This window comes from Haliotis rufescens, unplaced genomic scaffold, assembly GCF_023055435.1.
Source record: "Haliotis rufescens isolate VD_foot unplaced genomic scaffold, xgHalRufe1.0.p SCAF_5, whole genome shotgun sequence".
NCBI lineage: Eukaryota > Metazoa > Mollusca > Gastropoda > Lepetellida > Haliotidae > Haliotis > Haliotis rufescens.
The window spans coordinates 30,024,091-30,049,581 of NW_025964223.1; the positions used below are offsets into that span (position 1 = coordinate 30,024,091).

The following is a 25,491-nucleotide window of genomic DNA, read 5'->3' on the forward strand; positions in this document are numbered from 1 at the left end:
CCTACCACTTTCATACACCACCACCATCTCTACCACTGTCACACACCATCATCATCCCCACCACTGTCACACACCACCATCATCTCTACCACTGTCACACACCATCATCATCCCCACCACTGTCACACACCACCATCATCCCTACCATTGTCACACACCACCATCATCCCTACCACTGTCACACACCACCATCATCCCTACCATTGTCACACACCACCATCATCCCTACCATTGTCACACACCACCATCATCCCTACCATTGTCACACACCACCATCATCCCTACCACTGTCACACACCACCATCATCCCTACCACTGTCATACACCACCATCATCCCTACCATTGTCACACACCACCATCATCCCTACCACTGTCATACACCACCATCATCCCTACCACTGTCACACACAACCATCATCCCTACCACTGTCACACACCACCATCATCTCTACCACTGTCACACACAACCATCATCCCTACCACTGTCACACACCTCCATCATCTCTACCACTTTCATACACCACCATCATCCCTACCACTGTCACACACCACCATCATCCCTACCACTGTCATACACCACCACCACCATATCTTTCACTGTCACACTTCACCCCCTACCACCACTGTCACACACCACCCCTACCACCACTGTCACACCTCACCCCCTACCACCACTGTCACACATCACCCCCTACAACCACTGTAACACATCACCCCCTACCACCACTGTCACACACCACCCCCTACCACCACTGTCACACACCACCCCTGCTGTCACACATCACCCCCTACCACAACTGTCACACACCACCCCCTACCACCACTGTCACACACCACCCCTGCTGTCACACATCACCCCCTACCACAACTGTCACACATCACCCCCTACCACCACTGTCACACACTACCCCTACCACCACTGTCACACATCACCCCCTACCACCACTGTCACACACCACCCCTGCTACTGACACACATCACCCCCTACCACCACTGTCACACACCACCCCTACCACCACTGTCACACATCACCCCCTACAACCACTGTCACACATCACCCCTTACGACCACTGTCACACACCACCCCTGCTGTCACACATCACCCCCTACCACAACTGTCACACATCACCCCCTACCACCACTGTCACACACCACCCCTACAACCACTGTCACACATCACCCCCTACCACCACTGTCACACTTTACCCCCTACCACCACTGTCACACACTACCCCTACCACCACTGTCACACATCACCCCCTACCACCACTGTCACACACCACCCATGCTACTGTCACACATCACCCCCTACCACCACTGTCACACATCACCCCCTACCACCACTGTCACACACCACCCCTACCACCACTGTCACACATCACCCCCTACAACCACTGTCACACATCACCCCCTACCACCACTGTCACACATCACCCCCTACCACCACTGTCACACACCACCCCTGCTGTCACACATCACCCCCTACCACAACTGTCACACACCACCCCTACCACCACTGTCACACATCACCCCCTACAACCACTGTCACACATCACCCCCTACCACCACTGTCACACACCACCCCTGCTGTCACACGTCACCCCCTACCACCACTGTCACACATCACCCCCTACCACCACTGTCACACATCACCCCCTACCATCACTGTCACACACCACCCCTGCTGTCACACATCATCCCCTACCACCACTGTCACACATCACCCCCTACAACCACTGTCACACATCACCCCCTACCACCACTGTCACACACCACCCCCTACCACCACTGTCACACACCACCCCTGCTGTCACACATCACGCCCTACCACAACTGTCACACTTCACCCCCTACCACCACTGTCACACACCACCCCTACCACCACTGTCACACATCACCCCCTACCACCACTGTCACACACCACCCCCTACCACCACTGTCACACACCACCCCTGCCACTGTCACACATCACCCCCTACCACCAGTGTCACACACCACCCCCTGCCACTGTCACACACCACCATTAAAATTGTATATAATGACTACTCGAGGGGGTGGCGTGGCTATTTATGTTAGAGATTAAATGTATGTCAAATATATGGATTAGCTTCTTATAGTTGGTCTAGAGGCGATATGGGTACATGTTGAATGCAAAACTCGTGATTATTTAATTGGTATTGTTTATCGTGCAGATAAGAGTGAAGGGAATTGGGAACTAATTGATCAATCAATAGGAAACGCAGTTGATATGAATATGTACACTGTAATTGCAAGAGACTTTTAATATAGATATACTTCGAGAGAATAATCCATAAATCGAATATTTGCAAATGGTGCATGAACTTTCGCAAATTATTAAAGAACCTACTAGGATCACCCAACATTCCAGTACGTTGATAGATTTACTTTTTGTGACGGACGTTGATAGTGTACGGGACTTGGGAATACTTAATCCAGTTTATAGTGACCACTGTCCAATTTTCGTTACCATAAAAGAAATAGTCCCTAAATCTCATTCCTTTATACGTAAAGTTAATTATTATTATTCAATACCAGACCTAGATGGTTTCAAAACTAACTTGCTGAATATTGATAATGATTTATTATTCTCATCGGGGGATGTGAACACAATTACTGATGAACTTACATCTCGAATAATAAACGTTTGTGATACACATATTCCCAATACAATTGTTACCATACGATCAAAGGATCCACAATGGATAAAAAGTGAAATACGTTCCTTAATAAGAAAACGAAATCGCCAACATAAGAAAGCTAAAAGATGTAATACTCCAGCTGATTGGGCAAATTTTAGGTTGTTAAGAAGTAAAGTAATCGACTATGTCCGTAAGGCAAAGAAAACATATGCATCTAAAATTGATACTGTAACAAATAGTTCTCAAGGTACAAAGACTTAGTGGCGTTTAGTAAAGGAATTTCTTAAACATAAATCCTCAAAAGACAATTTCCCCCCAATTTTATTTGGGGATAGGTTGTATGGATCTTAATAATATTCTCAATTGCTTCTTTGTGGACCAATCTCGCATATGTAATCCTGATATGCACCTTCCGGCCGTAGAATTATATAAAGTTGATAATCTATTAGGGATATACTACTGTCCGTGGACACCACAAATTCAACTGGCCCTGATGGTATTGGAAATAAAGTACTTAAAAACACAGCTTACAGTTTAGCCCCAATCCTTACAAATGTACAAATTACAGACCGGTTGCGCTCACAAGTTGTTTAGCAAAGAAAATGAAAAATGTATATTTAAACATGTCTATTACTATTTAAGGAAAAATAATGTGCTCACTAACCTACAATCTGGATTCACGCAGGGTGACTCCACCTCAAATCAGTTGACATATTTATATGACTTTATTGCAAAGGTTTCAGATGAAGGCTGTGTTTTGTGACATAAGTAAAACTTTTGATAAAATCTGGCACAAAGATCAATTGATAAGCTACAACATTATGAAATCTGTGGAAATGTATTGAGTTGGTGTGATAGTTACTTAGAAAATCGATATGTAAAGGTAGTTATAAATGGCTCTAGCTCGGATCCAAAAGCTGTCTTGGCAGGTGTGCCACAGGGCTCGGTCCTGGGACCATTATTGTTTATTATCTATATCAATGACATTGTTGAAGGAATAAAAGTAATATGTAATACATCTTTGTATGTGATCATAGAAGATCCTGATATAGCTGCTCGTAATCTCAATAATGACTTAGACAGAATTTCAGAATGGGCTGCTAGTTGGCAAGTTAAATTTAGTCCCGAAAAAACTGAATCTATTCAATTTACCCGTAAAGTAAACCCTAGTCGCAGACCAAACTTATATTTGAATGGTACAGAAATCAAAGATGTACAAAGTCAAAAGCACCTAGTTATTACTTTACAAAGTAACTGTACATTGAAAATGCACATTGATATCATTCATATGCATTCTCACGCGCTTCATTATCGATTTGGGATTCCAGAGACGCTTATTACTGACCAAGGTCGTGATTTCTGCAATATGTTGAATGATGAGCTGTTGGATCTTTTTGGAATAGATCACAAGATAACATCCCCGTACCATCCACAGACAGGGGGCCTAACTGAACGTTACAACAAAACGCTATGTAATAGCCTTGTAAAGTACACAAATGAAGCGCAAAATAACTTGGACATGCATCATCCTCAGGTGCTATTTGCCTACAGGACATCAACCAAGGATGAAACCTGTTGAGTTGGATATACCAGTGGATCTGTAGAAGCTGATGATGTCCGTGCATTAGAAAGCAGAATAAGTTCATTCGTTGCCTCAGCTGATAGCCGCTCCACTGCAGCATGCAACATATCAACTGCTGAGAAAACCCAGAAAGAACACTATGATTCTCCATCTCGTAAGGTATCTTACGAGAAGGATAATAAAGTGTTGCTGTTCAATTCCAGGAAACATTCTAGGAAAGAATAAACTGAAAACTTGCTGCTCTTGTCCGTTCATTGTAGATGAACAAAGGGACGTATCGTTTTCGTGAAAAGAAGACAATAATCAATGGTTCCAATTTGAAACTGTACAAAGTATCGGAAGTAGCAAAGGACAATTCAACTACAGCGGAAAGGAGCAAACTCTTCACCTTGGAATCACGCCAGACTACAAAAATGCAACCGAAGCTCCCATTCAAGATAAGAAAGTTGTCATCAGAACCGTTTGAGGGTGATATATTCAGCAAGTTTGTCAGGTCGGGGAGCCTACTGATACACAAAGCTCTCCGGATGTCCATACCATAACGTCTAGTGCATCAGCAAAACCCAATCGGGTCGACTGCGGTCCGGACCCCCTTTTTTATTATCCAGTTGGCCAATACTGGCAAAGGGCAAAAGCAAGCTTGTTTGGCCTTGAGTGTCAAAACATTCCATAATGAAAGCTCTCCAACTTTACTGCCTACAATAGCATCACCAAAGGATGTTGTTCGTATGAGAGGTGACGGAAACTGCCGTTTTCATTAAGTTTTGCAGTTTTTGGAAGCCAAATTCTTCATGGTATTATATGAACTTCTGTTGTACAGTTTATGGTGTCCCACGCACATCTTTTGGATGATATATCTATCACTCCAATGGAAGAGTATATTAGCAGAAGTGAAATGGATCTTTATGGTACTTTTGGAACAGAGATTGAGATTATTTCCGCAGCTACAATACTGAAGGCATCAATCCATGTCTATAGCAGAGTAGGAATGATGAGTGGAGAACCAACATTCGGGTAGCTTGTGTATATTCTCCTCTGGGAAACAACAAACATTACGATTGATCCCTAAAGGCAACATTAGGATTGATCCCTGAAAGCAACATTAGAATTGATCCATGGCAGCAACAGTAGGATTGATCCATGGCAGCAACAGTAGGATTGATCCATGGCAGCAACAGTAGGATTGATCCCTGAAGGCAACATTAGGATTGATCCATGGCAGCAACAGTAGGATTGATCCATGGCAGCAACAGTAGGATTGAGCCATGGCAACAACAGTAGGATTGATCCAAGGTAGCAACATAAGGATTGATCCAAGGCAGCAACTGTAGGATTGATCCAAGGCAGCAACAGTAGGATTCATCAAAGGCAGCAACAGTAGGATTGATCCATGGAAGAAACGGTAGGATTGATGCCTGAAGCAACAGTAGGATTGATCCAAGGCAGGAACAGAAGGATTGATCCATGGCAGCAACAGTAGGATTGATCCATGGCAGCAACATTAGGATTGATCGAAGGCAGCAACAGTAGAATTGATCCCGGAAGGCAACATTAGGATTGATCCATGGCCGCAACGGTAGGATTGATTCATGACAGCAACAGTATGATTGATCCATGGCAGCCACAGTAGGATTGATGCATGGCAGCAACTGTCGGGTTGATCCATGGAAGCAACAGTAAGATTGATCCAAGGCAGCAACAGTAGGATTGATCCATGGCAGCAACTGAAGGATTGATCCATGGAAGACACGGTAGGATTGATCTAAGGCAGCAACAGAAGGATTGATCAATGGCAGCAACGGTAGTATTGATCCCTGAAGCAACAGGATTGATCCAAGGCAGCAACATAAGGATTGATCCATGGCAGCAACAGTAGGGTTGATCCAAGGCAGCAACAGAAGGATTGATCCATGGCAGCAACATTAGAATTGATCCATGGCAGCAACAGTAGGATTGATCCAAGGCAGCAACTGTAGGATTGATCCATGGCAGCAACAGTAGGATTGAGCCATGGCAACAACAGTAAAATTGATCCAAGGCAGCAACATAAGGATTGATCCAAGGCAGCAACAAAAGGATTGATCCAAGGCAGCAACGGTAGGATTCATCAAAGGCAGCAACAGTAGGATTGATCCATGGAAGAAACGGTAGGATTGATGCCTGAAGCAACAGTAGGATTGATCCAAGGCAGGAACAGAAGGATTGATCCATGGCAGCAACAGTAGGATTGATCCATGGCAGCAACAGTAGGTTTGATCGAAGGCAGCAACAGTAGAATTGATCCCGGAAGGCAACATTAGGATTGATCCATGGCCGCAACGGTAGGATTGATTCATGACAGCAACAGTAGGATTGATCCATGGCAGCAACAGTAGGATTGATGCATGGCAGCAACTGTCGGGTTGATCCATTGAAGCAACAGTAAGATTGATCCAAGGCAGCAACAGTAGGATTGATCCATGGCAGCAACTGTAGGATTGATCCAAGGCAGTAACTGTAGGATTGATCCATGGCAGCAATAGTAGGATTGATCCATGGCAGCAACAGAAGGATTGATCCATGGCAGCAACAGTAGGATTGATCAATGGCAGCAACAGTAGGATTGATCCATGCCACCAACAGTAGGATTGATCCATGGCAGCAACAGTAGGATTGATCCATGGCAGCAACAGAAGGATTGATCCATGGCAGCAACAGTTAGATTGATCCAAGGCAGCAACAGAAGGATTGATCCATGGCAGCAACATTAGGATTGATCGAAGGCAGCAACAGTAGAATTGATCCCGGAAGGCAACATTAGGATTGATCCATGGCCGCAACGGTAGGATTGATTCATGACAGCAACAGTATTATTGATCCCTGAAGGCAACATTAGGATTGATCCCGAAGGCAACATTAGGATTGATCGCTTGAGGCAACATAAGGATTGATCCATGGCAGCAACAGTAGGATTGATCCAAGGCAGCAACATAAGGATTGATCCAAGGCAGCAACTGTAGGATTGATCCAAGGCAGCAACAGTAGGATTCATCAAAGGCAGCAACAGTAGGATTGATCCATGGAGGAAACGGTAAGATTGATGCCTGAAGCAACAGTAGGATTGATCCAAGGCAGGAACAGAAGGATTGATCCATGGCAGCAACAGTAGGATTGATCCATGGCAGCACCATTAGGATTGATCGAAGGCAGCAACAGTAGAATTGATCCATGGCAGCAACATTAGGATTGATCCATGGCCGCAACGGTAGGATTGATTCATGACAGCAACAGTATGATTGATCCATGGCAGCAACATTAGGATTGATCCCGGAAGGCAACATTAGGATTGATCACTTGAGGCAACATAAGGATTGATCCATGGCAGCAGCAGTAGGATTGATCCAAGGCAGCATCCGTAAGACTGATCCATGGCAGCAACGGTAGGATCGATCCATGGCAGCAACACTAGGATTGATCCATGGCAGCAACGGTAGGATTGAACCCGGAAGGCAACATTAGGATTAATCCCTGAAGGCAACATTAGAACTAATCAATGGCAGCAATAGGAGGATTGATCCAAGGCAGCAACATTTGGATTGATCCCGGAAGGGAACATAAGGATTGATCCCTGAAGGCAACATTACGATTGATCCATGGCAGCAACAGTAGGATTGATCCATGGCAGAAACAGAAGGATTGATCCATGGCAGCAAGAGTAGGACTGATCCATGGCAGCAACAGTAGGATTGATCCATGGCAGCAACAGTAGGATTGATGCATTGCAGCAACTGTCGGGTTGATCCATGGAAGCAACAGTAAGATTGATCCATGGCAGCAACAGTAGGATTGATCCATGGCAGCAACTGTAGGATTGATCTAAGGCAGCAACAGAAGGATTGATCAATGGCAGCAACGGTAGTACTGATCCCTGAAGCAACAGGATTGATCCAAGGCACCAACATAAGGATTGATCCATGGCAGCAACAGTAGGGTTGATCCAAGGCAGCAACAGAAGGATTGATCCATGGCAGCAACATTAGAATTGATCCATGGCAGCAACAGTAGGATTGATCCAAGGCAGCAACAGTAGGATTGATCCATGGCAGCAACATTAGGATTGATCCATGGCAGTAATAGTAGGATTGATCCATGGCAGCAACAGAAGGATTGATTCAAGGCAGCAACAGAAGGATTGATCCATGGCAGCAACAGTAGGATTGATCTAAGGCAGCAACAGAAGGATTGATCCATGGCAGCAACGGTAGTATTGATCCCTGAAGCAACAGGATTGATCCAAGGCAGCAACAGTAGGATTGATCCCTGGCAGCAACGGTAGGGTTGATCCAAGGCAGCAACAGTAGGATTGATCCATGGCAGCAACATAAGGATTGATCTCTGAAGGCCACATTAGGATTGATTCATTGCAGCAACATTAGGATTGATCCATGGCAGCAACAGTAGGATTGAGCAATGGCAGCAACAGTAGGATTGATCCATGGCACCAACAGTAGGATTGATCCATGGCAGCAACGTGTAGGATTGATCCAAGGCAGCAACAGTAGGATTGATCCAAGGCAGCAACAGTAGGATTGATCCAAGGCAGCAACAGGAGGATTGATCCATGGCAGCAACAGTAGGATTGATCTAAGGCAGCAACAGAAGGATTGATCCATGGCAGCAACGGTAGTATTGATGCCTGAAGCAACAGGATTGATCCAAGGCAGCAACATAAGGATTGATCCCTGGCAGCAACGGTAGGGTTGATCCAAGGCAGCAACAGTAGGATTGATCCATGGCAGCAACATAAGGATTGATCCATGGTAGCAACAGTTGACAACAGAGAGAGAGAGAGAGAGAGAGAGAGAGAGAGAGAGAGAGAGAGAGAGAGATGCTGAAATGCCCTATTATTTAAAATAACTTGCTTTCAGTATCATTATTTTAATAACAGTCGTGCTTTACTGCCTCAATTATGAACTGCATAATATTACAAGCATGTCCACCTTTTCACATCACAACTACAAAGTTGACCCGTGGTGAAGATCCGGGGTCTTCAGCAACTCATGCTTTGCCGTAAAAGGCGACTGTACTTGTCGTAAGAGGCGACTCACGGGATCGGGTGGTCAGACTCGCTGACTTGGTTGATGCATGTAATCGTATCCCAAATGTCAATCATTGTATTGTCTGGTCCAGACTCGATTTTTTACAGACCACCGTCATAGAGCTGGAATATTGCTGAGTGCGGCGTTAAACAACAAACAAACAAAACATACAAAGTTGGCAAAACGTACAGCTTATGACCCCGACGTGATTTGAACACGCAACCTTCTGATCTGGAGTCAGACGCGCTACCGTTGCGCCACGAGGCCCTGCATTGGTACCAAGTCAAATTTAGGAACTGAATATTGCCAATATTCCACAGGGTCGCTTTTCGTTACAATTGAAATGTTTCAAAACATGTTACAATGAAATGTGCGGACTCTGTTGGTTATACTTTAATAGGTGAAAATGCGTACGAAACTAAATTCATGTGACATTCACAGCTCTGCTCATTTTTCTACGTATTTTCCTTGCATCGACATTAGAACTCGCTCTGGGGCATGAACATGTTGATTGGCTAGTGTCGAGAGTAACCATCCATACTCTCGGACGATTGTTGTAAGTCGTGAAACGCGTTTTGTCCATTTTCAACGGGCTGCGTGTTGTCTTGATCATGGAATCCTTATTAGAACAACAAAGACGTTATCACGAAGAAAGGGAAAGATTGATGGATGCGATGACGAAAGAGATGCTGCATCCAAAGAAAGTGGTAGGTCTTAAACAGGGACCCTTTGTAGCATATTTGACAATGAATCAAGGTTTCAAGCGGTAGAAGTTCGCCAAACTTGGAAGTTAACCAAACCGATTTGTCATTACCTTTATGCCTAATAAGAACACCACTTTAAAATCCTGAAAGTCTACTGACCTTCATGATACATGAGCATGAGACTAGCTGGATGGAGCAAATTTCGGAAAGACTTCCGCCCATATCCCTACTAAAGTTGTACAGGGGTATTATGTATGCATTGCAGCTGAATCCTTTTAGTTAAATATATTTTTAGGGGGATTCGGGCGAAAGTCTTACCCAAATTTCTATCCCTGTATGAACCCAATCGAATTAGTACCTCTACAAATGAGAAATTTCGTACGCCAAATCGAAAGTAATTTGTAACCCTATGCAATAAGCAATGAATAATGGCATTTAAAATATTAAGACCGTGATCTAAACAACATATAATGTAAATGCTTAGGTGCAACATTTTATTTGAACAAGAACAATAGCATTCAAAGACAAGGAACAACAGCATATGGGTTTTATCTGTTGACTGAAGCCATCTTTTAAGAAAATACTGTTTCACTTGACAATTACCTAAAGGGGCACTAATCTCTGGCTTCTTCTCGGCTGTCTGACACTGGCCTCTAGGGCTCACTAGCTACCATGAGTCGTTTTGCTCGCTAACGCAACTGAGTGTGACAAGAGACTGGGCTACTGTCTTGCAAGGACAGCTAAATAAACTTGGAGGCAATATTTGTTTTACACATTTTTTAACACTGATTGGTTACCTGTGATCAGAGACCATATAATAGAGGGACGGCCCTCTTGCCTATGCGCGAAACCATCAGTGCTACGGCTTGTACTGCGCAGCCTGTCCGGAAGCGAGCAGAAACGCGTTCACTGCAGTCATCGATGTTGCCTTTTTTTCCCATGCAAAAGATATATTTCACAATAAATATTTACACTCATGTATTTCTTAACATTGTTAACATTAGAACTGTTTGTTGGTGCCTTAAAGCATGTCGTTGTCACTGTATTTGATGACTGTGATCACGCTTTGTCTTTGTCCGAGAGATATTGGCTTGGTGCCATAACAAATTTAGGGCGGATGCAAAATTTCAGATTTTGACTCCAGAAATGGGACTAAATCTGAATTTTCCCGAAATAATTACACCACAACTCTTAATTTTCGCTTGCTTTCAGACGAATGTGTTCCTATTATCGGTCCTGAATTAAAAAGTTTTACATTCATCACAATTTCCCCTTTGGCTTGGTACCAAAGTTATTAAGGTACGATCGGTAGTTTTTTTGGTATGATTTTTGGTGCAAGGCCATATTTTACGTCACATATTTTAAGTTAAATTACCATATAGCAGACGACATAACATGCATTTTGTCTGTGTTTATCATCCCCATATTTCGTTTGAAACATTCTACAAAGTGACTTATATTGTATGATATAAGAATTGCTTTTGTAAGACTCGTATTTTTTTTACCATTGATTTTGCCATTTCTTCGTAAGTTTAACTTTGTTTCAGTTAGGCTTCTGTCACATATCACGTATATAGTACATACTACAATACTACATATTTGTTATCTTCTGTAGATTTTGTCTGTATTAATCATGACTACATTTAATCAATTACTTATTTTATGCCGTGTAAATATTGATTATGAGCTATATGATATGGGCCTAAACCCAATCATAAAAATGTAAATATGATAAAGGTACTAGTTACTTTGTGTATTTACACAACAATGAAAACATCATACAAAAATAAAAATCCGTTACATGAAATATTTGTATTATAAAATTATCATTTGCTTTGTAAATGCCAAGAAAGAAGAAGGATTATATTGGCAGTCGTCGGGAGAGAAGTTCGAGACAACAAGGTCAAAGGTGTCATTCAGTAAAATAAATAGATGGTCTACTGTCCTATTCTATGAAAAATACATTTACATATGTCGAGTTTGTGATGTTTTGTTTTGTTTTAATAGTAATAGTTGCATGCCTCGTTCAAGGTTAGAGTTTAAAGTTTGTTTTTCATTGATCAGATATAAATAGAAAACTATGATGAAACAACTTTGAAAACTACAAACGTTACTACAGTTTACGATTCATTAGTATATATCTGGTACCATGCTCGTTGAAGCTATATTATTATACCTGAAATACCTAATTATTTGTATGCTGAAATATCAAACTAATCGGGTAATATTAAATAACGATTGTAAAATTACAATCGTCCTCTTTGCTTTGGAATTTAACAGTAGCCTCCCTTTGAAAAAAACTTACCTCGCTCCGGCAAACCCAATTATCACTGCTAGCCCCAAACTGGCATTAACCAATAACGTTTGATTCCTTTGAAGCACATTGTCGGACACATCGAAAATTCATTTAACAACGCTAATAGTTTAATGCATAATTTTAATTCATTGGAACTATTAGCATTACAAAATAGTAGCGAATTTACATGAAATAAAAACATTAATATGGCGTCATTTCTTTCTGGCTAATAGTAAAGCATTTACACCAGTCAGTGATCATGCATTTTTGCAAGTAAATCTAGTCTGGACTTATTATAAGATATGAAGTTAATCTGGAGATATATTTTGTGAACATCAGGAATATGGTGATATGTTACAAGTGACATCCTTGCTTCTGGATGAGTTTTATTTACACTTCCTGAGTTCCTGTGCAATTTACCGGATCGTAGTTTTCTGTGGCGTTCGTCATGTTCGTAGTAGATTTGGTTTATTTGTTTATTTATAATAGTTAACAATTGCAGCATAACATGAGATATATTAACTGATTTTTAAAACAATACAAATAAATAATAAAAAAATAACAGATGATATATTGTGTACAGTACTGAGTGTAGCAAGTCACATGTGAAGAGTTGTGATATCATATACAGCAATTGCTTTCTTAGTTATATCAAATTATCAATCTACAAATAAGATAACAAATATAGGACATTACGTTTTGATTAGATCAACAACTGTGTTGATGGTAGATAAAAAGCAGAATCAGTAGAAGAATATAATATTTTGTAGAACAACAAAATAATTTATTACGAGTTAGTGAGTGAGTTTAACAGTGCAATAACACTGCATTGAACAGTATTCTAGTTATGTCACGGCGTGTCTGCAAAATGTGTGAGGAAGTCTGAAGTGATGCAGGTCTCTGACGGTTACCACTTTTATAGTGAAACCCACAAGCACGGGTATGGTGCTGACACACCTAGACACATAATTGGGGCGAACCAGGATTCGAACCCAAAATTTATTACAAAATCTGACATCAGATAATACTAATACAATGACCCTCCCCAAAAGACCTATGACTCCATGTAGCACAAATGAGAACCCCCAATTTGTTTTGTAGGTCATGGATAAACCCTAGTGCAGTTTTCTGGCTCCTTGCATTGCAAAATGAAGTAAAAATAGAATCACTAGTGTTTGATTTGAACATAAAAACATGAAGCCAATGCTCATGTTAGTTGGCCATTTGGTGTTCTAGAAACCAATATCTGCTAGAACTCAGCAGGAGATATTGCTTGATCTCACACAAGTGATATTTCCTGTGGGAGTCAGAAATATGTTTAGATCATGTAGATACAAATTCTTAAATATTTAAACATTGAAAACTTGTAAGAATGTGTTTCTCAAATTCCTCAAGGCTTTGAGAGTTGCCACTTTGAAGATGTGTTGGACCATCATATGACCTTTTTTATAGGCATTTCTGCGTGTATTATTATGAAGATTGCTTTGCAGTAGTCATGTTGAGTATTTGGTACGCAGAGCAACATGTAACATGTTTTTATGCATTTTTATTTTTTACCCAGCAATTACCTTTGACCTCCACTGCCCACCCCTTTCAATCCTCAGTTACTGCATTTCCAACATCTTCTAAGGGTCTATGAAGTTGATTGTTTGGTCATTGTGATCATACACTGTGGCTCAAGTGTTTTTTTGTTTCTGTTACAGCTGAGGGAGCAAATAAATTCTGACCAACGTCTGAAACAACTTATTGATGTAAGTACCCTACCATGTTGTATGGTAACCTTTTAGGTCCATTTGTTTTTTTTATTACAATTTGCAACTATAGCTTTGTTCTGAGTCTGGTAAGGATGACATGATGCTTAGAATAGCCCTCCATTCAAGTAGATATGTCACTAGTACTCAAATTGTTGCACACATCTCAAAGACAGCTGTGAACGAAATTTGAATTCAAACGGGGCACTTTGATTGGCGAGTGATTTTAAGCCAATGAGTGAAAGAAATTCTGTGCAAAGTAAGTTTTAAGAGAGATTGAGATGGTCCTGACACTACTGAAACAAAGCACAACGCTTTTGTGGTGAATGGGTCCTACAATTGAGACCTACGACACTTGCTAGTCAGTGATGCACCGTTAGAAATTGGCACTAGTCCTGTAGTCCTTGCCAAACTGCCCAATATTAAGGTATCCTACCGCTATTACATCAGAGTTGCGTCCCTTGGGCACACCAGAAACCTATGATTGTGGGTTCGAATCCTGGTTCGCCCTGATTATGTTTCTAGGTTTGTCAGCACCATACCCGTGCTCGTGGGTTTCACCGAAGTGGTCAACGTCTGAGAGGCCTGCATCACTTCGGGCTTTCCTCCCACATTAAGCTGACATGCCGCGATATAACTGGAATACTGTTAAAAGCGGCGTTAAACCCCACTCACTCACTCACTCACTCACTCTATTACATCATGGCCATAAATTCCCATTTGGGCAATAATCACACAATAAAATCTTTAGATTTTTCAACAGACGTCCTCTTCACTGCCAATTATCCCACAGTTTTGAGGTAAACCCTATCCCTTGTCAAACTGAATCTGCACATGCGCAAGGCGGGAAAACATCACTACTTTCCCGTGTGTTGGATCATCAAGCAAAAGTCTTTGCTCATCAATCCAAACATGTTTTCGGATAATAATTCATAGCTAGTATAGATCTAAAAGATTACAACAGTCAACCTACAATCATCATTGGATTATAGCAGACAATCTACCATCAGTCAAGCTTGCTGAAACGGTGGTATAAGAAGTAAGATCGTTGACGTAAGTAGGTAGATTTAGTTTACGTATTGTAGGGCATGGATGCCTCCCCACTACCGTCATCAGGAGTCTGCTCAGGGTGTGGAATTGATCAAGTGATCAGTGACCCTCACCCTGGATGTAGTACTTGTAGAAAAAGCATGTGCACTCCAAGATCAAGATGCACGTACTGCAAGAACTTGTCAAAGGAAAAATTTGAAAGCTTTGTAAAGCCTTAAATTGTCCTGAATCAAGATCATCGGACAAAAAGTCTTCATCGTTTTTTCCCAAAACCAAAACTCAATCTAAATCAAATGTGGAAAAGTGTTGTCTCTCGGGTAAACTGACTTCCTCAGAGAAACACACAGGCTCAAAAGGGGTGATGTATAAAGAGAACCCATATTTTTCTTTTGAGGAAAAGTCACATTGCTCAACCCACCTGCCCCAAACTAAGGAGCAGGCATCCATCTCTGGTCTTGGGACCGCAGCCTTATGCCTGGGTGCTATAGGTAGTTTGGTCACTCATGGTTTTAAAGAAACATTGGAACCCAAATCTATTCCGTTCTCCCCCTTGAGTATGAGTGAATGGTCTAAATCGCTGACAACAACCATGTCCGAAATGTTTGACAAATGTTTCCAAGCTATATCACAGGATATGAATAAGCTAAAACAACATGCAGATCTGAAGGAAATGACAAGATCTAGATCACATGATTCAGATAGTAAACAAAAGTCCTATTTACATCGTCACAGGTCAGAAAGTTCACAGGACAAAAGACACACTGTATTTTATGGGCGCTTCTCAAGATTGTACGTGCGCTTCTCAGGAAGATGCTAATAGTTCACTCACGTTTAAACCAAACGACTACTCATTTAAAGATATTATCTATGAAATTCATCAATTGATCCCATCTGTAAAGCCTCCAAGCAATGAGGTAGAGGATCCAGTGCTTATTGAAAGGGCTGGTTATGAAAATCCTGTAGAAAAGAGGGAAAGTTTTCATACATTTCCATATCCATCATTCACTGAAAATGTGGTCACAAAAATGAATGCGGATTTAAATGCCTCTACCAGTAGAGCTTTTAGCATTCCTTATCCTCACAAAGGGGGACAATGTTATAAAACTCACCGTGGTCCATTCCCCACATCTACTACCATTGATGATGAATATTTTGATGTGGTCAGACACCCAAATACCAGGATGTATAATGAGATGAACAAATTCAAAGAATTTGACAGTGTTAACAAGCAGATGATAAATATAAGCACGTATATGAACTGGTTTGCAGCAGGCATCAGACATGTACTTCCCCCTGTTAACTGTGAGATTTCACGCACCACTAATCAGAGATTCCAAAACTCCACTATCTCATTGGCATCTAAGCTTAATGAAAAGCGGTCGGCCGACACCCAGGGTCACACGGATCCGGCCTAAGCGCAGACATTTTATGTCGGGACGTGAGTCTTTTCTTGCCTCCACTTGAAAAAGTTCATCCCGTTCCAGACCAAGTCGAGGGAGACATGAGTCCCAAAGAAACAGAGGTCGTGGTCAATCCTATACCAGAGGAAGAGGTAACCGTCGTTCGTGACTCTACACCCAAGAATCTCCCAGCCAAACCCTGTCCACCTTGCTATGTTAATGGACCTCGATTACCGGTTACCCAAGATCATCTTAACGCCTACCGCGGGACCAGTCGGCGGTCGTCTGTCACTGTACGCTGAAAATTGGAAGTCAATTACGGACGACCCTTGGCTAATATAAGTGGTAAAAAGAGCAGTGTCCGGAGCTTTTAGTCCACCCCAAAGGATGACGTTTTCATCTAGTAGGGGCCAAGTTAGCGGCCGCAACTTTGTCTATACGAGAACTACTAGACAAAGGGGCCATCAGCATCATACGAAAGTCAGATACTACAAAGGGGTTTTACTCTCCAGTTTTTCTGGTCCCCAAAAAGAACTCTACAAAGATGCGCATGATAATAGACCTAAAGGTACTCAACAGAGACTACCTAGTACGTCCACCAAAATTTCAAATGAAATCAGTAAAAAAGTTACGCAATTCCCTCAAACTAGGAGATTGGCTAATCAGTCTGGACTTTACAGGATGCCTACCTGCATGTGCCTATTCATCAGAGTTGTCAACCCTACCTATGCTTTGCAGTAAACGGTCTAAGGTTCGAATTCAACGTGCTTCCATTCGGAATATCAATAGCGCCATGGCTTTTTACACGGATTATCACCCCCATCATCGGCTTCGCTCACCTAAATCTTGTAAGACTCCACGGCTATAGAGACAATTTCCTCTCAGCCAATCAAGAATTATTGCAGATAAAGCAGAACGCAATATTTCTGATTCAACTTCTATCTCACTTGGGTTTCCCTGTACATCCCGTCAAGTCTGAAATAATACCAACTCAAGACATTGTGTACATAGGGGTGAGGTTTCAACTTTCAAAAGGCATTTTACAACCTCCAGAGGACATATCTAAGAGCTATAGAGAAGATTCAGAGTGCTCTTGACCAACCCAGCAGGCCATGTCGTTGGCGGGTGTCTTGCCTAGGCATACTGACATCACTCCGAGATCTTACTTACAGACGGAGACTTCAGTTACGTCCACTACAAGTGTGGATGAACACCACCAAAAATATGGATCTGGAAGATGCAATACAACCTCCTCGCAGCCAACTATCGGAACTACGATGGTGGTTTTGGCGTCAAAACGTCATGCCAGGCATCCCTCTCATGTTCCCCCATCCGTTACACCATCTATATACAGACGCATCAGGTGAAGGTTGGGACGCACATATGGACGACGTCACAATCCAAGGAATGTGGTCAAATCAAGACAAAAATTTACACATAAATTGTCTGGAAATGAGAGCTATTGTCCAAGCAATGAAGGCTTGGGCCCACCTACTATACCCCTCGTCGGTACTGATAGCTACAGACAACACCACGGTGGTAGCGTACATACAACATCAAGGGGGCACGAGATCAGCACTTTTGTTGAGGGAGGTTACGCTTTTATTTGCCTTGGCAGACTCAGTGAGTTGCAGGATAGAAGCACGGCACATACCGGGAAGAGTGAACATACTTGCAGACTGCCTATCCCGGAAAAAACAGATTGTACCCAAGGAATGGACTCTCCACCCAAGGTATTCAAGTGGATAACCTCGACGTGAGATACCCCTCACCTTGATTTGTTTGCCACATGCCTAAACCATCGACTTCCCGTTTACGTCAGCCTAGTCCCAGATCCATTAGCCCTTCGGGTCGACGCCCTATCCATGAGTTGGCAAGGGATGTTCGCCTACGCTTTCCCTCCCTGGTCTCTCCTGGACAGAGTAATAAAGGAAGATCGAGGACACAGATTGCGTCATAATTCTGATAGCCCCAGCGTGGCCCAACAGAGCGTGGTTTCGAAGACTGATTCTAATTCTCATAGAAGAGCCTCTCAAACTGCCAGAACGTCACGATCTCCTCCACCAACCAAAATCGGACATATTTTACTGCAACCTGACAAATCTCCACCTTCACGCCAGGAAACTATCGCGACAAAGATGCAAGTTTCCGGTTTCTCTGATTCAGCTTCAGAAGCGGTTGCTAGCTCATGGAGACCAGCTTCATCAGCTATCTATAACGTCAGATGGAGAAAGTTCTGCCAGTGGCGAATAGAAAGAGGTTTGAGTGACGAAAATATAACAATACCTATAATGGCTGATTTTCTTCTTCACCTGAGAAATGAGAAAGTGTTCAGACATGGTACAATTGAAGGCTATAGATCAGCATTAGCCTCAGTTCTACAACATGATGGTTTATCCATAGGATCTCACCCAGTCTTAAATCGTCTCCTGAAATAGTTTTCACTGGAAGACATAAAAAACCCACACATTTTCCCTAAATGGAATTTACCCATCGTTCTCTCTGCACTGATGGAAGCTCCATATGAACCAATGGCAGAGGCTACTGTACACTTTTAACAGTTTCTAAAAAGACTGCCTTCCTCTTAGCGTTAGCTACAGCTGCTAGAGTGTCTGAGCTTCATGCAATTGATATCGCATCTACTACGCATTCACAAGAATGGAGCACAATATCTTTCAGATCACTACCAGAATTTATCGCCAAAAACCAGGCATCAGGGTTTGGGCCTCTAGGACATAGACAATACTCTATCCCATCTTTGAGTAAAACAGTTGATCATCCAGATAGACTATTATGCCCCATCAGAGCTCTGAGATACTATATTTCAGTTACTCAGAACCACAGAAAGAAAAGAAAACAGCTCTTTATCTCTTGCAAGCCTTCCTCAGAAAGGACATTACTAAGGCTACTGTGGCCGGATGGCTTAAGAACACTATATCTGATAGTTATCATCAAGCCCAGCTCTACACCAAAATGGGGAAGTTGCAAGGCTCATGAAATCCGTGCACTAGCAACAAGTCTGGCCTCATGGAATTCAGTTTCCATCGAACAAGTGGTATCAAGCTGTCCATGGTGATCCCACAATACGTTTACTCATTTCTACCTACGAGACGTACAACACGATCTAGAGGGGCTATACTCCCTGGGGGCCTTGGTGGCGGGCCAGGCTATAGTCACTCAGTAGCCTATCCACCCCCAGTTCTGTGGAAGTTCGGAGGGTGGGGGGGTGGGGGGGTGGGGGGTGAAGATCCCAGAAGGTAAGTTAGTTTTTACACCTTTACACTATGTCAACTAGGTTGGACGGATCTTTGGCTAACATCTGGGATCATAGATCATAAGGTGATAGGGTTATTACATTGTTAGTCGCTTGGCGTAACTAACATGTATAACTACCAGAGGTGTCGTCGTGGAAGACTTCAGAACCGGAATTACGGAAAGGGTATGTTTTATCACCAATATATAAAGGGAAACATGTCATCAGCATAAAAGTATGACAATAACGTACCTGAGGTGAGATAAGTATATATGCTGTTGGCTATAGAGCAACAAGTATATATCTGCGTCACAATGAAAGATTAACCTAAAGTGACGTCATAGATGACCTCAGAACCGGAAGTGACGTCATAGTGACCCAAATGATGTCACAAGAGATTGAACCAAAAGTGTCATCATAGATGTTCTCAGAACCGGAAGTGACATCAGAAAGGTCATATATCATATATCTGCAGGTTTGCCAAGGGTGAAATCAGGAAGTCTGGCATTGATTCATACCCCGTTGCGCCTATGTTTCGCTAAACTTCAATGCTGCCAATTATCTGGGAGTACAAGATGACAGATCCCACCTGTCCCTCTGGTAAATACTGGCTATGATGTAATAGAGGTAGGATATTCGTAGGAATGATCAAACAATAGTTATCATTGTGTATAATTCTAAGAATACTACCACCTCCCCAATATATCTTACATCTTGTCGATGAAGGTTATTGGAAAAAAGTGATGTTTTCACGCCTTGCGCATGCGCAGATGCAGTTTGACAAGGGATAGGGTTTATCTCAAAACTGTGGGATAATTGGCAGTGAAGAGGACGTCTGTTGAAAAATCTAAAGATTTTATTGTGTGATTATTGCCCAAATGGGAATTTATGGCTATGATGTAATAGAGGTAGTATTCTTAGAATTCTACACAATGATAACTATTGTTTGATATCTCTCCATTCTTGGATACAGGTTGGGGGGATTAAAAACTTGGTAAAAAAAGTCAATTTAATATTTTGGAGATAAACAATTACAAAATATGATTATTGACAGACATGATAGATATGTATGGCAGGCCAGGTGATATCAGTGAGACCCAATTTTAGAGTGAGTGAATGAGTATGGTTTTACGCCGCTTTTAGCAATATTCCAGCAATATCACGGCGGGGGACACCAGAAATGGCCTTCACACATTGTACCCATGTCGGGAATCGAACCCGGGTCTTTGGCGTGACGAGTGAAGGCTTTAACATTGTTTAACCACTAGGCTACCCGACCGCCCCCCAATTTTAGAACTCATAAGCCTTGTATGGTTTACAGGATTTGCATACATATTATCTTGTTTTGTTTGTCAGCGTTACATGGACTGCACCAGCGAGCTGAAGGAGCTCTATGAAGACAAGGATGGGTAAGTGTTAAGTGGGTAACATGAAACATAGGCTTTAAAGGAAACATATCACTATCAGTGCCTTGTTTGCATCAGTTAGTGGCAATTAACTTTAGCCAAAATAAGAGGAGAAGCGTGTGACTATTGTGGATATAGGTATGATATTTTCTTGAGTTTAGTGCATGCTTTCAAAAATCAACACAGCTGTGTTGAGAGGGATAAAAAAAAAATCACGCAATAATGAGTTTTGATATTTTTTCCCCCAATACAAAAACATTACCACAGGCATGTAACACTTGAAATACCATGTCAACAAATCTGTACTTTAAGTACACAAATTATTCCTGTTGTTTACACTATTAGCAAAGTGTATCAACCAAGGGCTGAAGTGGTTACTTTGGCTAGTTAGGAATTTGTAAAAAAATAATTATTTTTGCTGTTTCCATCGTAACAAGTTTGACTTTGACTCTGTTAATAGTGGTGTGTTTGTTCAGACCAATCTCTATAACTAATATGTATTCTTTTATGACACTTTGCACACACAAAGACCGGGTTGTCAAATGGTGCATTTTGGTACTTAGTGTTGTTTAGAGGTTATATTTTTCCCCATTTCCATGGCAACAAGTTTGTCACAAAATTACGAAATCCAATTCCATGGTATTGTATTGGTAGGTCAATAACTACTCTTGTATACATTGAAATTCTCTCATTAAGTTGGACTTACAGTAACAGTCAGATGAATTGTTCTTTAAAATTTGTGGGGGCCAGGATTTGTCATCCTCTAATGACTTTTGTATTCAAAATGTCATTCAGTATTGTTTACACTGATTTCGGCGAAATCATGTGTGAAGTGATCGGTAGATCGCACCGACTCAGAGTTATTTACAGTAATCACGGTCAGATTATCACTACTGATGCCTTGAAATGACCCTTAATTGACAGAGAATGGATGCATGTATCATAAATGCAGTACTTGAACTTGTTAAAAGTGATATTTGTTGTGGTTTGATTATTATATGTTAACATAATGTTCTTGTGATCGAAATAATAAGACTGTGGGTAGCCACAATGGTAACTCTACAAACTGTTCAATAAGTAAAAAATATCTGTCCATAGCAATCAGCCATACATCATTATTATTATTTGAAATATATATATATATATATATATATATATATATATATATATATAGTAAAAGCTGTGACTAACATACCATGATCATTGAGGCTATTGAAATATATTATTCCTGAAACAATAATAGTTTCAGATACAATTTCTTCTGATCATAGCATAAGGATTCTTTGAAGTTCTTATTGGGTGTGTTTTAACTGGATCACCTGTAGATCTGGGATATCTAGTCTCAGAGACATACACATGGTAATCTTAATCTCTGTATATAAAGCAATGCCTAGCAGAACAGAAAATACAATTGAAATGGTAAATCATCATGTCTAGTGATGTTTCATTGCAAATTTCACATTTTTATTGACCAAGTTTGTTACCTGCCCCAAGTTCACCTGAGGTGATTCCATGGAGTTTTTGACTGCATATAATACTCAAACCAAACATTCCACTGCATCATTAGAGGGTTGCATACTATGCTTCGGTGTGCACTAATATTTCGAGAAAATATGAAAGGTGCCTGAAAGATGTTTAGAATTCATGAATATTGAATGTCTTATGCTAGTTACCATAGTTACTGTGAGGATGTTATGTTATAACTTCAGGTTGCGTAAGGATGAGATTCAAGCTCTTGCAGGACCCAATGAGTATGCAGAATTTCGGGCCCGCTTAGCAGCTATTGATCGCTTCCATTCCCAGCACCCAAATGAGGTATTGTTCATTCTCAACCAGTTGATACCAGCATAAGACTGTATGAAACTGTGTGAGACAAAAATGTTTGAGGTGGGGAAGAAGACATGCTGTTCATGATCTCCAAAGGATTGTTTATGCTATTTATTCATCAAGTTCAGTATTAGAAATTAATCATGAAAGTGAAGGCCTTCTTGTCATAACAAGATTTAAGGGGTCTCTTGATTCAAATGCTATTAGATGTCTGAAATACCCCCAGGATCCGAATGCATGATATAAATGGGGTTGCTTTAAAGTTTGGCCAGAATTTGAACGGAGCCTCACTTTGTTTTTTGAAAGGGCACAGTGAAGGGCATTGTAAATGTTTGCCATTTTCATTAAAATGCCTTTTTCTGCAGACTTGAGCATGTAGTGGTTATGTTGCTTGAACACTTATGTATTACAAGTAATGACAATAGATTTTTTACTTATCCTGCATTACTCCTTAATGCATCTGTTAAATGTGTCTCCTTAAATCAAGGCAGTCATTACAGTTTGCAGTTGTTGGCTAGGTATTATATTTTGTATTGTTTAAATACCTTAGCCATTAGTATTTTATACACTTTAAAACTATAAATTTTGCAATTTAATCTTTACTTTATTAATCGGTATGCACAAGTCTACTTTCACTGCATCTTCAAGTTTTGCATAACATATTCTTGTGCGTTAAGTTAATTGTCTTTGCAAAAAATCTTCTAAATATCCTCCTCTGCGTTCTTTGGATTGCACTCAGGTGTACACTTCGAATTTAAAATGTAATTTTTGTTCACCACTCTCCCTAGCAAGTTTCTCAGCTTAACATGCTTGTAGACAGGACTTGCATAAATATATAAGTACTACAACACTTCCGTGGGATTCGCACGAAACTTCCAGCCACCATTCCCCGATTATCACTTCTCAACCGTCAACGTCGGGTTGGGCATTACTAAGGATGGGTATTGGAAGAATAAAGGGTATCACAATATTTTGCGATGCACAAGGCTGTATTGTGATACATATCACAATATATTGTATAATTCTAAATTTTTAATTCAGAAGCAATCTGATACATTAAGGTATGAATTGAAGTTCATAAATGGAACAAAACAATATGCTGGTACAACGTGATGATTACTCAGTCAATAAATACGCAGCCATCTTGGGGCCCCAGATGCATGCTGCAGGAGAGAGAAAGGCATTTGGCAAGAAATAACACTTGATAAAAATCGCTATTTGAAATCCCCCAATATATCGAGCATGCTAAAATGATATTGTGATATCTATCATGGAAAGAGTGCACCTCAATTTACCGATATACCGATAATACCTCACACCCTTAGGCGTTACCCACTGTTCCCGGGATGCCTGACACTCCTTTGCCACTGCACACTACGGCGCCAGACACTATTGTAAGTTCCTTACCTGTCCCTAAATTTCAGGCATCCCTGGCCTCCACAGTGATGGTTCCAGTGATGCCAGTGCATGCACCTCATGGTGGTTCTACCAGGCAGGCACTGGCACGTATTTCCAGCGCATACTCCTGTTGTCCAAGCACATACGCTTACATCAGTGCCTGCCACACACAAGATGACTGTGATACCATCTACGCCTTCCACATCAACTGGCACGCCCATGTGGTAGCAGTCTAGGACACAGATGTATCCAGCGCCTGCGTCAATGTACCAGACACCTCTGCCACCAGACACCTGTGATACCATCCACTCTCCCGTCTAGCGGTGTATGTTCACGTTGGTTACACGATTCCATGGAGAGGCGTTAGAATTTGTTTCATGTGGCTTTTGGTAGTCATGATCCGTACCAAAACCTGAAGACCATCACACATTCACGTTCGACATTTGACAGCATCGTCAGCTACCCGGTACCCATTTGTTGGGATCATTGTACACAGGACAGTTCCAGGCGTCACAAATTTCATCGAGATCAACTTCTTGCCCCAGCCAAGTCATACGTCCTACACAGAACTTGTAAACACCACTTGGCTGTTTAACACACAATTCACAGTGGACTGTCCATGGTGGAGCTCGAACCTCGTCACCAGCGTAATGTAGGATTCAAGGTTACTGCGGAGGGTGATTTAAATATCACGGGTCAAGAACTCTGACTGTAAACATCCCGACCTTACTGGAATTAGGTCAATTAGTAGCCAAGCAGGGTAATTGTACCAGATTTGTTTGCATGCTTACTGGTATGTAATACTGCAACCTTTCAATCCGAGGCCTGTCGCTGTACATCAATGTGACTGAGTCACTTCAGTAGACCGCTGATACCAACATGCCCAGTATCTAGGCACACGTGGAGTAACGGGCACCTCCCTTCATCGTCTCCTTGATATAAGAACGGGAGCTATTGTGCGGCAATCGGTTGAGGAGCACATTTATTGTCTACATGGGATCTGGCAGTGTTTCGCATACAAACACTATTTTCCACGTCTCATCCAGACACGACACGATCAGCAGCCCTCATGTAGTTGATTTTTC

At 41.7% G+C, this 25,491-nt stretch overlaps 1 protein-coding gene and 1 non-coding gene across 2 annotated transcripts in view; one reads left to right on the forward strand and one right to left on the reverse strand.

Annotated features, from left to right (window-relative positions):
* Positions 1 to 9,516: 9,516 nt before the first annotated feature.
* Trnaw-cca lies at positions 9,517 to 9,588 on the reverse strand. The gene has a single exon. It is a non-coding gene; the product is annotated as a tRNA-Trp (tRNA).
* Positions 9,589 to 9,794: 206 nt separating this feature from the next.
* LOC124122162 (splicing factor 3A subunit 3-like) overlaps positions 9,795 to 25,491 on the forward strand; it is a 64,903-nt gene continuing 49,206 nt past the window's right edge. The window contains exons 1-4 of the mRNA XM_046485286.1: positions 9,795 to 10,028; positions 14,025 to 14,072; positions 21,132 to 21,184; positions 22,891 to 22,996. Of these exons, the coding sequence (XP_046341242.1) occupies positions 9,933 to 10,028; positions 14,025 to 14,072; positions 21,132 to 21,184; positions 22,891 to 22,996 (303 nt within the window). The 5' untranslated portion in view covers positions 9,795 to 9,932. The remainder of the gene's footprint in view (positions 10,029 to 14,024; positions 14,073 to 21,131; positions 21,185 to 22,890; positions 22,997 to 25,491) is intronic.